The following is a 13,957-nucleotide window of genomic DNA, read 5'->3' as shown; positions in this document are numbered from 1 at the left end:
ACTGTTGCCGCCAGAGACTAGAGCAGCAGTGGAGAGCAAGTGCAGGACCCAGGGGCGGCTTGGTATCTTCTCTGCTTTATTTATGTTTATAAAAGCACTAGCTGTAGTACCCGGCGTTGCCCGGGATAGTAACTGTCTCTCCGTCTCTCTCCCAGTATGTCTGTGTGTCTCTGTCTGTCTCTTTCTTTGTCTGTCTGTCTCTCTCTCTGTGTCTGTCTCTCTCTCTGTGTCTGTCTCTTTGCCCGGTCTGTCTCTTTGCCCGGTCTGTCTCTTTGCCCGGTCTGTCTCTTTGCCCGGTCTGTCTCTTTGCCCGGTCTGTCTCTTTGCCCGGTCTGTCTCTTTGCCCGGTCTGTCTCTTTGCCCGGTCTGTCTCTTTGCCCGGTCTGTCTCTTTGCCCGGTCTGTCTCTTTGCCCGGTCTGTCTCTTTGCCCGGTCTGTCTCTTTGCCCGGTCTGTCTCTATCTGTCTTCCCACCGACATCATATTACCTCACACATGAGCTTCTTATACTAACAGTTTATTTTGTTCCTATAGCAACCACTGCCAGTTGCTATTTATAGCCTGTAGCTCCCACCTCTATTCAGTTTAATAGAGGCAGGATTTTTGGAGAGAAAGTGTAAAGCGCGGGATTAAATTTTCCCGCCCAAACATAGTCTGACGTTCCCTGAGTCACATGGGGTGTCTGTGCAAACCTTTGTGATTGTAAATGCGACGGTGCAGATTCCTTTAGCGGACACACGCGCACCCACACACACTCAGCGTTATATATTAGATTTGGGATCCAGTGTTCTTAAAGTAGGAAGACCTCTTTCATGTGGATGCAGGGAAAATGGGCATGTGTAAAGGACTCGAGTGACCTTGACCAGAAACAAATGGGCACTGCGGTGTTCTGCTTTGTACGATGCTTAAATCCAGCCACCACTGGAGGGGATAACAGCTCATCGCTGGGTAAAGGTGGAGGATTTACCCCCATGATGTTGTATTGATGATGGTCTTAAGGCCTAGGACACACGGTGAAAAAAACGGTGTGAGTGGAATGTGATAAAAAATCGCTTTCCACTCGGACCAATATTACTCTATGGGAACGTTCCCATGAGCGATTATTTTCTCAGCCCTAATCGGACCAAGAAAACAGTCGCAACATTCTGTGGGTGCAATGCGATCCTATTCCACTCGCACCCAGTAAAGTCTATGGGGCGAGAGAAACATTGCACTGCTCTCGCGTTACACCGGTGTAATGCGAGTGCAGTGCAAGAATCGCAATAGCAGGCAACGGAGGAGATGGGGAGAAATCCCTCCCTCCCCTTCGTAGTGTCGGCCCTCCACTCTGCAACTGTGGTCTGATTGAACCACAGTCACATAAACCTCGCATGACACTCGACTCCTGCTGTGCTGCGAGCGTGTACAGAGTATCACGCGAGAACTCGCACGTAACCCCGTGTGGACTCAGCCTAAATATAAAAGTAGTGGAGAGCCGCGTTAATATTGTCTGACCGGTGTACACACACACACACACACACACACACACACACACACACACACACACACACACACACACACACACACACACACACTCTCTTGCTCTATTGCTGTATCTATATAGTGATAATAGAATTATTTTTCGTAAGTTTTATGCATGTATTGTTATTGATTGATATGTACATCCCTTACACATTACTTTTATTTATATAGTTAAATCCAGATGTTAACGTCTTTCAAAGGAAATTTGTTAATGAGGTCAGAAGATGTGAGGAGATGGACCGTAAACTGCGTAAGTTTCCATTTTTCATACACTTCTCATTGATTTCCCTCAGCTAGGTCTTATGGGGCAGGGCACACATTATTGGTACCTTATTCAGACCTTTTTTTAATGACTGATTAATATTACTTTGGCATGAAATAGGTGACAGTTCATCCATTGAAAACTGAGGGCACTGATGTAACTTGCGCCGAACGGACACTTCATAGAAGTTGTCTACCTTTACTCTTGTTCTTTCCGGTCCTAAAAATCCTCAAACTTTAAAAGCCTGATGTCCTTTCTTTTACTTCCAGGATTTGTGGAGAAGGAGATTAAAAAAGCAAGTATCCCAATTCTTGACACAGGGGAAAACCCAGAAGTTCCCTTTCCTAGGGACATGATTGACCTGGAGGTGAGATTTAAGGCTGCTATTCCTTTATAGGTTTATTTTCTACCCATTCTTCTTGAGTCTACACTTCTGTTTAAAGGGCTTTTCCATTATTTAGATGTCGGTGACCTATCCTTAGGATAGGCCAGTAATGTCAGATCGATTGCACCACCACCGATCAGCTGTGTGCATCATACCACTCTTGAATCTACAAACAGTTGATATATGGGGGTACCACCAAGGTCATCAATCTTCAAGTTGAAAAAGCCCCTTAAGGCCCGTTTCACACGTCAGTGAAAAACAGTGACGTTTTTCACTGGCGTGTAAAACACGCACATGTCCCTGCGTGTGCCGAAAATCACGGCACACGTGGGTTGTCTAAGTGCAATCCGGGCTCCGTTCTCCGTGGCCCGTGATTGCACTTAGAGATTCACTCACCTGCGCCCGCTCCTGCTCTCCATGGTGCTGAATCCTCCCGCGACGCAGCATCCGGCCGGCGGTGACCCCTGCAGGAGCTGCTTCCGGGTCGGCTGTGTCGCGCATAATGAATATGCGCGACAGTAATCAGCCGGCACAGAAGGAGCAGGGAGAACGGGCTGCAGAGGACATCGCTGGACGCCGGGTGAGTTAAAATGTTTTTTATTTTAAAAGTATGTTTTTTTTCTGGCACGTGTTTCACGGACCACACCACTGCGTGGTCCGTGGGACATCAGTGATGCCAGAAAAAAATGGACATGTCTCCGTGCAGCAATCACGCACACGCGGGTACGCTGCACGGAGACACGTGCAGTGGAAAATCACTGATGTGTGAGCAGACCCATTCATTATAATGGGTCTGCGTATGACAGTGATTCTGGTACGTTTAAAAAAAAAAGCACAAACGTACCAGAATCACTGAGGTGTGAAAGGGGCCTAAAGGGAACTTGTCACCAGATTTTGGCCTTCTAAACTAAAACTAGCACCTTTTTTAGCATCACCTGTGCTTCATTCCATGAAGGTACACATTATTCCCACCCCCCCCATCACCAAATTCCTTTATAAAATCTTCTGCCCTGTATGTTACCGGTCCGGTCCGCTAGGTGTCCTAATCTGTGCCTCCTGTCCCTCCTTTCGTCGTCCTCTTGTGCTGATTGACGTGAATGACACCTTGGATGCCATCCACGTAGGCTGGCAAAATCTCCATATTCCCGGCAGGCGCCCTTCACTCAGCCCTGTTGCGGACAGAGCCAAAAACATAGCTGCAAGTGCGCGAACCAGCAAGTTCTCTGTGCAGGTGTGAGATTTTGCCTGGAGATGTAGATGAAGCAGGTGAAGTCCTTCACATCACTGGGAAAAATCTTGCCCAGTATGTTTTTAGCTTTGCCTGTGAATATTGTCTGCGCAGGTGTGATATTTTGGTCGCCTACATGGATGATGTCCGCTTCATCCACGTTAATCGGCACAGGTGGAGGGCAAAAGGAAGGACAGGAGGCACAAATTAGGACACCCATCGGACCTGATCGGACAATTTTACATGCAGGGTGAGATTTTATAAATGTTTTTTTTTGGGGGGGGGGGCTACGTGGGAGGTCAGGGGGTAATATGCACTTTTTTATAGAATGCAGCACAGGCGCTGCTTAAGGTGCTAGTTTCAGTCTAGAAGGCCAAAATCTGGTGACAGGTTCCCTTTAAAACGGTCATTCTAATGGAATCGGTTGTTCTAGGTAGATCAAGGTTTAAAACCTTGTGAAATGTGGCAAGTGCTGATCATGGCCACTATGGCTATAACAGAAGGTTATGGATCTTGAGGATCATTAGGCAGCTTCTATTGCTGGAAGCTCATAGTCCATAATGAAGTGCCACAACCCATGAGGAACTACGGTAATATTTATTAGCTGTTTTTTAAGCACCATAGTGGGATCGGGTCACTGACCATCAATCGATGCTGTATCCAGCATAATCAATCATAGGTGTATAGTGGTGCTGGTGGTATGAAGCTCCCACATTTCCTAAGTCAGGTAAATGAATGCTAACTCCTGGTACTGAAAATTAAACCTATTGTTGAAGGTGATTTAATTTTCTTTTTGTACGCTGATGAGTAGAATGTGGCCATTTTACAAGGTTCTTAATGGGGCTGTCTAAGCCTGTGATTGCAGATCCCTGTCCTGTCGGAGCACGCTGAGCGTTGTTATTTTGCCTCCTTTACTGGTTACATTATGTCTCTTACTTTCAGGCCAATTTTGAGAAGATTGAAAATGAATTGAAAGAGATCAACACCAACCAGGAAGCTTTGAAGAGGAACTTTCTGGAGCTGACAGAGTTAAAATTTATCCTGCGCAAAACCCAACAATTTTTTGATGAGGTCAGCGTTTCTTTGTCTCCTGATTTTAGAAATTACCGTAATAACAAAAGAATAGGTTTGTGTCCCAGGGTTGTGAATCGAGGCTTTTTTTTTTTTTTTATTTCCATCCTGGATAATAACCTTTGTCCCCATGAATTGGGAGTGTAGCTATTAGGCTTGATATATTTATAGTCTGTTCCTGCAGAGACAACGTTTAGGTTATTATCAGCGCTGACGCCCTCATATTCTTTTCTATAGTTCTGCACGAAGGAACGTGTGATTGTATCTGGGGAGAGTGAGATATAGGGTGTTGGGTGCAATGTTATCTGATCTGCTAGATTATATATATATTTATCATGCTGTCTTTCCAGTAATATCACCCTTATTAAGCTTCGAGCTTGCTTTACCTTCCTACTTTTTAATTTCCTTATTTGCTGCTTCCTCTCCTCCGTCGTCTTCTGTCTTATGCCTCCTGATTTCATTTTCCATTATCGTTGCATAACTCGATGTTCCATTTTCTTGATATTCGATTTACTCTTTATTATTTTACTGTACATTAGTCCCTTTTTGCTTCTCCTGAGTGTTGACTATCATAATCTTCACTTTTCTGTTGCTTTCTTTCATATGTCCCCTGCATGCCAGCTTCTTACAGGACTTTTCACCACTTTTTTAATGTTGAACTAAAAACAGAGCAGAATAAAACATTTTTTTTAATTGTTCTCTACTTATTTTCGCCTCTCCATTACATAGATATTGGCAATGAAATATTTGGCTCCTAATGAGTAAACTAAAATTAAGCTCAAGTGGGTTTTATTGGATACTTTTCACTGTGGGTGTGTACTTCAGCCTCCTGTATGATGCTGACCAATCATAAGCAAGCAACAACATAGAAGGGCAGAGGGATGAGTGATGTCATCGGTGTCACATATCCACAGTCGAAAGGTCCTGCTAGGCAGAGGTGGGCAGTCTAAATAATCCCTGACCATACATAACAATACACACTTCAGCAACTGCAGAACCTTATACACAACTCAGTAGCTGCAGAACCTCATAATTCACACCTCAGCTGCTGCAGAACCTTATAATACACACCTCAGCTGCTGCAGAACCTTATAATACACACCTCAGCAGCTTCAGAACCTTATAATACACACCTCAGCTGCTGCAGAACCTTATAATACACACCTCAGCAGCTTCAGAACCTTATCATACACACCTCGACTGCTGTAGAACCTTAGCATACACACCTCAGCAGCTACAGAACCTTATAATACACACCTCAGCTGCTGCAGAACCTCATACCAGTAATACACACTTCAGCTGCTGCAGAACCTCATAATACACATCTTATTTGATGCATACCTCACAACACATACTTCAATGGTTGCAGAAAGTCATAATGCACACGTCCACTGCTTCAAAGCCTCATAATAAATTTCAGCTGCTGCATATCACAGCACACATCTTCTCTGCTGCAGAACCTCCTAATATCCTGTAACCAATGGTGTACTACAAAATGATGTCACTAAATGAATGTTCAGTCATATACTCCTCATCCATCAGTGCATGATGTATTATTCCTTTTGTTTAATTTCTACCAACCACTTTTATGCAGAGCACTATATAGACTTTCATATCCACCAATATTAAGTTTGATCTTTTTATGTACAGCAAATGGCTCCACAATTCTGTGCTGTGCAATGCATGGTGAGGGCTAATTTAGACTGTACACTCAGGCTGGCAGAAGGACCTGTGAACTGTGGTCAGGTGGCCCTTATGACATCATCACAGGTCCTTCTGCACCTCTTTGTTGCTGCTGGCTTATGATTGGTTAGCATCATACAGGAGAAGTATACGCCTCCAGTAAAAGGTATCTAATTACACCTACTTGGACGTAACTAAACTGAACTCCATAGATGCCAAATATTTGATTACCATTATCTCCATAATAGAGGTGGAATTACAACAGCACAAAACTGTTTTATTCTGCTCTGCAGCCATCATTATATAGTGTGTCCAAATCAACATGGAAAATGTTTTGAAAATGTCAGCTTTTTGCCCCTTACTTTAGGATATGTGCACTCGTTAAAGTATATTTGGTGCAGAAATTTCTACATGTTTTGGCAGGAAAACGCCTTCTTCAAATAGGCTTGTTTTTTGGATGCGTTTTTTTTTTACATGTGTTTTTGGTGCAGATTTTTCTCATACATTACTAAGTGAAATCTGCAGCAAAAATGCTGAAAGAATTGACATGTTTCAGATTTAAGTCTGCAAGTCAAAAATCAGCAACGTGTGCATAGTTCTCATTCACGTTGCTGGCATCAGGAAGCCCTTCAGGTTTTGTGACAATTATTTCGAGAAATCTGCAATGTGTGCACAGGCCTTTACATTGTTTTCCAAGTTTTATAGCATACTCCATAGTTTGTCTCTTTCTTGCTGCCTTTTTAGTCCGGTTTCTCATTTTCCCATCTTATGTATATATGGCTGCGCCCCATAATAAACGTTTAAATAGCACCAACATATTCTGCAACGCTTTACCGTTCAGAGCAACATGTACAAACCATATCAGAGCAATACATGACATAACAAGTATGCAATAGTGGACTCTCATTGAGAAAATGGGGGAGATAGAAGCAAAGTACTTGCAACAGTCAAGCCATTTTTGGATAAATAGGTGAATGTACACTAATTAGGATGAGATACATTAAAGGGAAGCAAGCTTCACATACGAAATGTAATTTTATTTATTTTTGCAACTTTTTTTTCCATTTTTTTTTTTTCCCCATCTATATCACAAACTTTTAAAAAAAAATAAAAATCTTGTGATTTCTCACACTGGTTAGCAGAGCTTGTTTTTCTGGAAACATGTGGGCCTTAACCACAGTGAACAGACATTAAGGCTGGGGCCACACGGGGATTACTGCGATCCCCTTGCATGAGACTCGGCTCGTGCTGGCAGTACAGCAGAGCCGAGTCTCATGCTTGTGTCCTTGCAACTGAGGTCCGTTCGTGCGAGCAGACCTCAGCTGCGGGGGGCGGGCCGGCACTCAGGAGGGGAGGGAGGGATTTCTCTCCCTCTCGCCTGTGTAGCCGGCTATAGACATTCTCGCTCTGCACGCACGGTACATCGGTGTACCGCAAGTGCAGTGCGATTTTTCTCTCGCCCCATTCACTTGAATGGGTGCGAGAGAAAGAGTCTCGGATTACAATCGCAGCATGCTGCGATTGTTTTCTCGGTCCGATTAGGGCTGAGAAAACAATCGCTCATGTGTGCTGACATACAGGCTAGAATTGGTCCGAGGGGAATGCGATGTTTTATCGCACTCCACTCGCACCGATTTTCTCGCCGTGTGGCTTAGGCCTAACACTAACACTATTTTTTTTGTAGTAACACATTTTGTTCACTTTTTTTTGCCTTCCTTTTTGTTAAAAAAAAATAATAAGTGAAGATTTATATTCTTTTAAAAAAAATAATAAATTTATAAAGGATTATTCCCATCTTTAGGATCCTATTCCAATATGTAGTAGGTGTAATATTATTATTAATAATAATAATAATAATAATAATAATAATAATATAATATTATTATTATTAAATACCTCTAATGAGAAACGTATAGTTCTCTTGATTAGCAATATCATTTATCTCATCTACAGGGCATAGCAGCTTAGGTATCCATGGTTACGGTCATGCATAACACTCGCGAGCCACACATCAAGCGAGCGACAAGTGGCTCTCAGGCCCCAGGTTGGGGACCTCTGCCATACTCCAGGCACTATGTGGGGCTTTCATGCAGTAGTATAGCGACAAGTCTGGCTTGTATACTCCCATCTTGAATTCCTACTATCCATGCGCCTGTCCATGCTTCCCATCCTCGCACCTGACTCTTCTCGCATTGTCTTCCTACTAATATTCACTTTTTTTAGCTTTTCTCTTCAGATTCGCTATTGATTGCTTTCTGGTTTCCATTTTATCTTCTATACTAGCAGCTCATAAGATCAGTGCAGGTTTAACCCTTTTTTGCTTTGACATAACAGGCAGTAACCCATTTCTGAGCAGCAGTTGCTATTCTTAGTTGTGTTTATGGGGAGGTTTAACATGGTGGGGTGTAAATGTAAGGTAAGTGCCATATGAACCCCCACCAACCCTTCCCCTCATTCTTTTTGGCTGAATTAGCTCACTTGAATGCTGCTTAATGCTAGAGTAATGCTAAACTTGTGTGACAGATAATAATAGTATATGATGGTAAGATTGGCAGATGGCTATTATGATTGGTGCTCGTCTTTATCAATCAAAGTAGGTTTTGAATCGGTTATTGGCATGCAGGCGGTATCCTGGCTTCACCCTCCTTTCCTCCATTTCATCTGTCTTCTGCGCGTTTTGTCTAAATTGCCGAATCTTATCAGGAGGCTGCATCCTAACAGCTTGCTAAAAATGAGCTATAATATAAAGATATTACATGACAAAGGAAACGAAGATGTCCTCATACATACAGGTAGGATCAACCGAAGCCTCCTGATTTGTGAATTTTCACAACGGGATGCAACGCACTGCGAATGTGTAGCTAGAAGCCGTTAGGAAGGAGCCTTCTCGTACAAGTCATCATATTTTATACTATTTCTATATTTTGTAGTCGTCCTTGTAGATTTTTTTAGGCTGTGTCCCTTCATTTGTAATTAAATTAGTAAAAATAGTCAGATTATTCGGAATTTCACCTTCTAGAAATCCTAAGGCCTCAATGGTGAAGCCACCTATGAGTGTTGGTCCTCATAGTTTGTTCCTCCAGCCCCCATCCTCTTCAGCTCTGCTGTTCCTTGCCAGAGGGCTGCATGTATGTCTTTGGTGGAATATGTTCAGCCCTCCATGACTCCTCTGATGTATACCTCAGATTAAAATGTGGTGTAAATATTCCCTAAAAAGAAAAAGTTCACTGTTGGGTTTCACCGCGAACACCTGCAGTTGGCAATGTAATGTGATAATTAGAAGCGGTCTAAAATTTTTAATTAAATTCCACTGCAAAAATTTATTTTTACAAAAAAGTGTCCGTCTCCTTTAAGGAGTAAAGTGGGGATACAGCTCTAAAATGTCCAATTTCACTTCTAAATGGTGTCGTTTTCCATTGATGGCTTCAAGCTGTTGCTGTGCCACCTTTTCTCTTTCCATTGTTCCTTTATCTCTCCCTCCCCCCGAGCATTTAATATTAAGGTTTCCAGGCTCATTATCTCATCCAATTTTTCTATATCCATTTCATGCAGATCCATAATTTTTGTTTTGTTTTTTGTTTTTTTCCTTCTAATGCCAAGTACGGCAGTCATTTTATTCTTTATTGGTAGGCTTGGTATAGACAAGTGTGGATGAACATTCAAATGCATTATGCATACTTGTATATTTTAAGAATAGACCTATTGAATCTCCAATTTTAGGCCTGAAAGTTGTTTTTTTGTTTTTTTTTAAATTTTTTTCCATTTTTGCAACCATCTTGCATTTAGCGTGATGCTTACTTGCATGAGGCAGGGTATTGGTAGCTGAGGAATAGTTGTACCTTTTTATAGGGTATTGTCGATTTTAGTCTAGACAATTATATCCTGGATTCCTTAATTATTTTTTGCTTGTTTTTGTTACCTGTGCTCATTTTTGTCCTCCCCATTTTGTTTTCAGTGTATCGCCCCCCCCCACCCCGCTTCTCCCCCTCCTACCCCAGTTGTGCTCAATCTTCTATCTTTACTTTAGCCTGGATTTCTGATATGTGTCTCTTTTATGTGCCCCCCAATAGAGTACTTTCCGCATTGTTGTGGTGATGTGGTCGCTTTGTGAAGATAAATGCTTGTTTTGAGCCAATTGCTACTGCAAATAGGTTATACTGCATACAGGATTTAGGGGAACACTGGTCTCATTTATCGAAACTATCTAAGCTAATAATCTGCCCATGTTCCTTTTATAGGACCCAATCACTCCGCAACTTTTAATTTTTCTAGGACCCTTTCTGAAAGGGAAGATTAACCTCTGATTTGGGTTTCTGTAAGCAACAAGAGTAGATTTTCGGTTCAACAGTTTTAATAAATGAGGCCCAGTGTCTTTGATTGAAAGCTATACCCAAAATGTAAGCGGAGTGTAATCTTATTGTCATACACAGCCCTTTCACGAAATTAATTTCACAGACTTATCATGTAAGGAGCAGCTATAAAACAAAATAAGTGACTCAAAGAAGTCTGCAAAAAGATTCACAGTACCCTGGTCCAACGTCCATGTTGGTGCAGCTGGACCAGGGCAGAAGTTCCTTGGCTGACACAAGAATGCTGGCATTTTGGCCTCTTGTTATGGTTACTCGGACCCCGCATGTCATCACATTGTGGTGTGACTCTCATTATGATGTCACGTGGGGCCTAGCGATTAGACTTCACATTCATGTGAGAGCTTAGTAATCAGAAGCGGCATCCAGGATGCCGGTAATAGAGTAGTAGCCAAGGAACTTTGCATTGCCCTGGTCCGGCTGCTATGGACTATTGTCATTGAAGCCATGCTAAGGTCCTACATATCTTTTTGCCAAGCTGGAGTGGCTCCAGTTCAGGCACGTTGCAGAGTAGTCTGATAGCATTCACATGTATCGGGTCTAATGATATCAGGGTGGTCACAATGGCAGATATACACTGGTTTCCATAAAGAGAGCTAGGTGATAATATAACAAGTCGATTAGAACCTTTTAAAGAAGTTGTCTTGCTCTGCTTACTTTTGCATTGTGAGGTGAGTGGCGCGATGACTTGTCTCCACATACCACTTGTGCGGGATATTTTCTGCTTGTGTACATGTCCCAGCAGGTTGGTCTTTAACTAGCACCCACTGAATGTGCCCAATTTTACAATAAAGGTCTTGCAAGCAAAATGTCTCTTTACATGTAGCACTTACTGTATTTTTCGCTTTATAAGACGCACTTTTGTTCCCCCAAATTTTGGGGGAAAGTAGGGGGTGCGTCTTATAATCCGAATATATGGATTATATACTGCAGGGTCCAGGGGAGGTCCAGGGGAGGTGGGGGCCGCTCTGGAGCCGTGCTGGAGGCTGAGGGAGGCTGGTGAGATGGGGAAGGCTACAGCGGGAGATCTCCTGCTCCCGCTCATATAATATGCACAGCTGCTGTCCATTACCGTGGTGCTGAAACCGCACCGCGGTGACTGGCTGGGGCAGCGGCGCATATTATATCTGACTGTGCTCCCTTTGATCGCACATGCACCCCTGTGTTAGCTATTGTCCCCATGCTGCTGCCCATAGTAAAATAAAAAACTCTTTTTACTTGCCTCCTCCTGCGTGTCTCCCCGGTCTCCCTGCTGCCGCCACAGGGGGCCGTGTGCCAGCCACAGAGGACGTGTGGCATCACTGGGGGATGTGTGCCAGCACAAGGGGGCTATATTCAATATAAGGTGGCCATTTCCAGATTAAGCGGACTAATTTTAGTGTGCGGGGGCTATGAGGGACATATACCCTATATGGTTTGTTAGACGGACACTGGCATTATAAGACGTACCCCATTTATTAAAAAATTCTCTATTCCTTCACCAAATTTGGGGGTGCGTCTTATAAAGCGAATAATACGGTACTTTGTGACAGGGGTCACCTTACTCGCTCTGCAGACCTATCCTCATCCTCATACCTCATCCTCATACCGCCCTTGTTTCCTCCTGACTTCTAGGCCAGCTTTAGTCATAAGTCGAATAGTTCCAAGTGACTTGATCATGAATTATCACAATTACACAGGCAGATTTGTGGCCGTAACCAGCACCACTTTGTGCTCCATTTTAATCCCTTCCGCATAGGCTGATGCAAACTGTGTAGGGACGAGGGTTGCTCACGTGATTATTCGAGGCCACTACATTTTGAATATTGTCGGTAGTATATCACCCATCTGCAGATGAGATGTACTGCTGAAGACGATACAAGTGCATCTCAATAAATTAAAATATCATCAAAAAAATAATTTTATTTCTGTAATTCAATATAAAAAGTGAAATACATATATTATATAGTCATTACAAATAGTCTATTTCAAGTGTTTATTTCTGTTAATGTTGATAATTATGGCTTTCAGCCAACCCAAGAGTCATTATCTCAGAAAATTAAAATAATTACCACAAAACACAAAGCAAAGGCTTTCTAAGCGTTTAAAATGGTCCCTTAGTCTGGTTCAGTAGGCCACACAATCATGGGAAAGACGACTGCCTCTGGACATCTGTCAAGTCAGCAATTGACACACTCCCACAAGGAGGGTAAACCACAAAAGGTCATTGCTAAAGAAGCTGGCTGTTAACATAGTGCTGTATCCAAGCATATTAATGGAAAGTTAAGTGGAAGGAAAAAGTGTGGTAAAAAAAGGTGCACACATGCAACTGGATTAACCGCAGCCTTGAAAGGATTATTAAGAAAAGGCCATTCAAAAATTTGGGGGAGATTCATAGGGAGTGGACTGCTGCTGGAGTCAGTGTTTCAAGAGCCACCACACACAGATGTACCCAGGACATGGGCTACAACTGTCGCATTCCTTATGTTAAGCCACTCATGATGACCAATAGACAACTCCAGAAGTGTCTTACCTGGGGCAAGGAGAAAAAGAACTGGACTGTTACTCAGTGGTCCAAGGTGTTTTTAAATGAAAGTAAATGGTGCATTTAATTTGGAAATCAAGGTCCCAGAGTCTGGAGGAAGAGTGGAGAGGCCACAATCCAAGCTGCTTTAGGTCTAGTGTGAAGTTTCCATAATCCGTGATGGTTTGGGGAGCCATGTCATCTGCTGGTGTAGGTCCACTGTGTTTTATCAAGACCAAAGTCAGTGCAGTCGTCTACCAGGAAATTGTAGAGCCCTTTATGCTTCCCTCTGCTGATAAGCTTTTTGGAGATGGAAATTTGATTTTCCAGCAGGACTTGGCACCTGTCCTCACTGCCAAAAGTACCAATACCTGGTTTAACCCTAGAACGCGCAACCATAGAAATCTACAATAGAAAACAAGTAACCTAGCAGGCCTGCGAGGCCCCAGGTATGCGTTCTAGGGTTAATAACCGCAGTATCACTGTGCTTGATTGGCCAGTAAACTCGCCTGACCTAAACCCCATAGAGAATCTATGAGTTATTATCAAGCGGCAGTTGAGAGACCAGACCTAACAATGCAGGCAAGCTGAAGTTTGCTATTCGAGCAAGCTGGGCTTCCATAACGCCTCAGCAGTGCGACAGGCTGATCGCCTCCATGCCACGCCGCATTGATGCATTGATTCATGCAAAAGGAGCCTCGACCAAGTACAGAATGCATTTACTGTACAAACTTTTCAGTAGGCGCCAACATTTCTGAGTTTTTAAAATAATTTTTTTTCAGTTGGTCTTATATAATATTCTAATTTTCTGAGATAATGACTTTTGGGTTTTCATTGGCTGTAAGCCATAATCATCAAAATTAACAGAAATAAACATGTAAAATAGATCACTCAGTGTGTAATGACTATATAATAATTGTGTTTCCCTTTTTGTATTG

The 13,957-nt window shown here is 42.8% G+C and overlaps 1 protein-coding gene across 6 annotated transcripts in view; it reads left to right on the top strand.

Moving 5' to 3' along the window:
* The window catches only part of ATP6V0A1 (ATPase H+ transporting V0 subunit a1), a 118,807-nt gene that overhangs the window by 52,310 nt on the left and 52,540 nt on the right, over window positions 1–13,957 (top strand). For all 6 annotated transcript variants that reach the window (XM_075350003.1, XM_075350002.1, XM_075349999.1 and 3 more), the window contains exons 3-5: window positions 1,692–1,770; window positions 2,052–2,149; window positions 4,338–4,466. In XM_075350003.1, coding sequence (XP_075206118.1) covers window positions 1,692–1,770; window positions 2,052–2,149; window positions 4,338–4,466 — 306 coding nt within the window. The remainder of the gene's footprint in view (window positions 1–1,691; window positions 1,771–2,051; window positions 2,150–4,337; window positions 4,467–13,957) is intronic.

Source organism: Anomaloglossus baeobatrachus, chromosome 5, assembly GCF_048569485.1.
Source record: "Anomaloglossus baeobatrachus isolate aAnoBae1 chromosome 5, aAnoBae1.hap1, whole genome shotgun sequence".
Classification (NCBI taxonomy): Eukaryota; Metazoa; Chordata; class Amphibia; order Anura; family Aromobatidae; genus Anomaloglossus; species Anomaloglossus baeobatrachus.
This window is presented reverse-complemented; position numbering and strand designations above follow the sequence as displayed.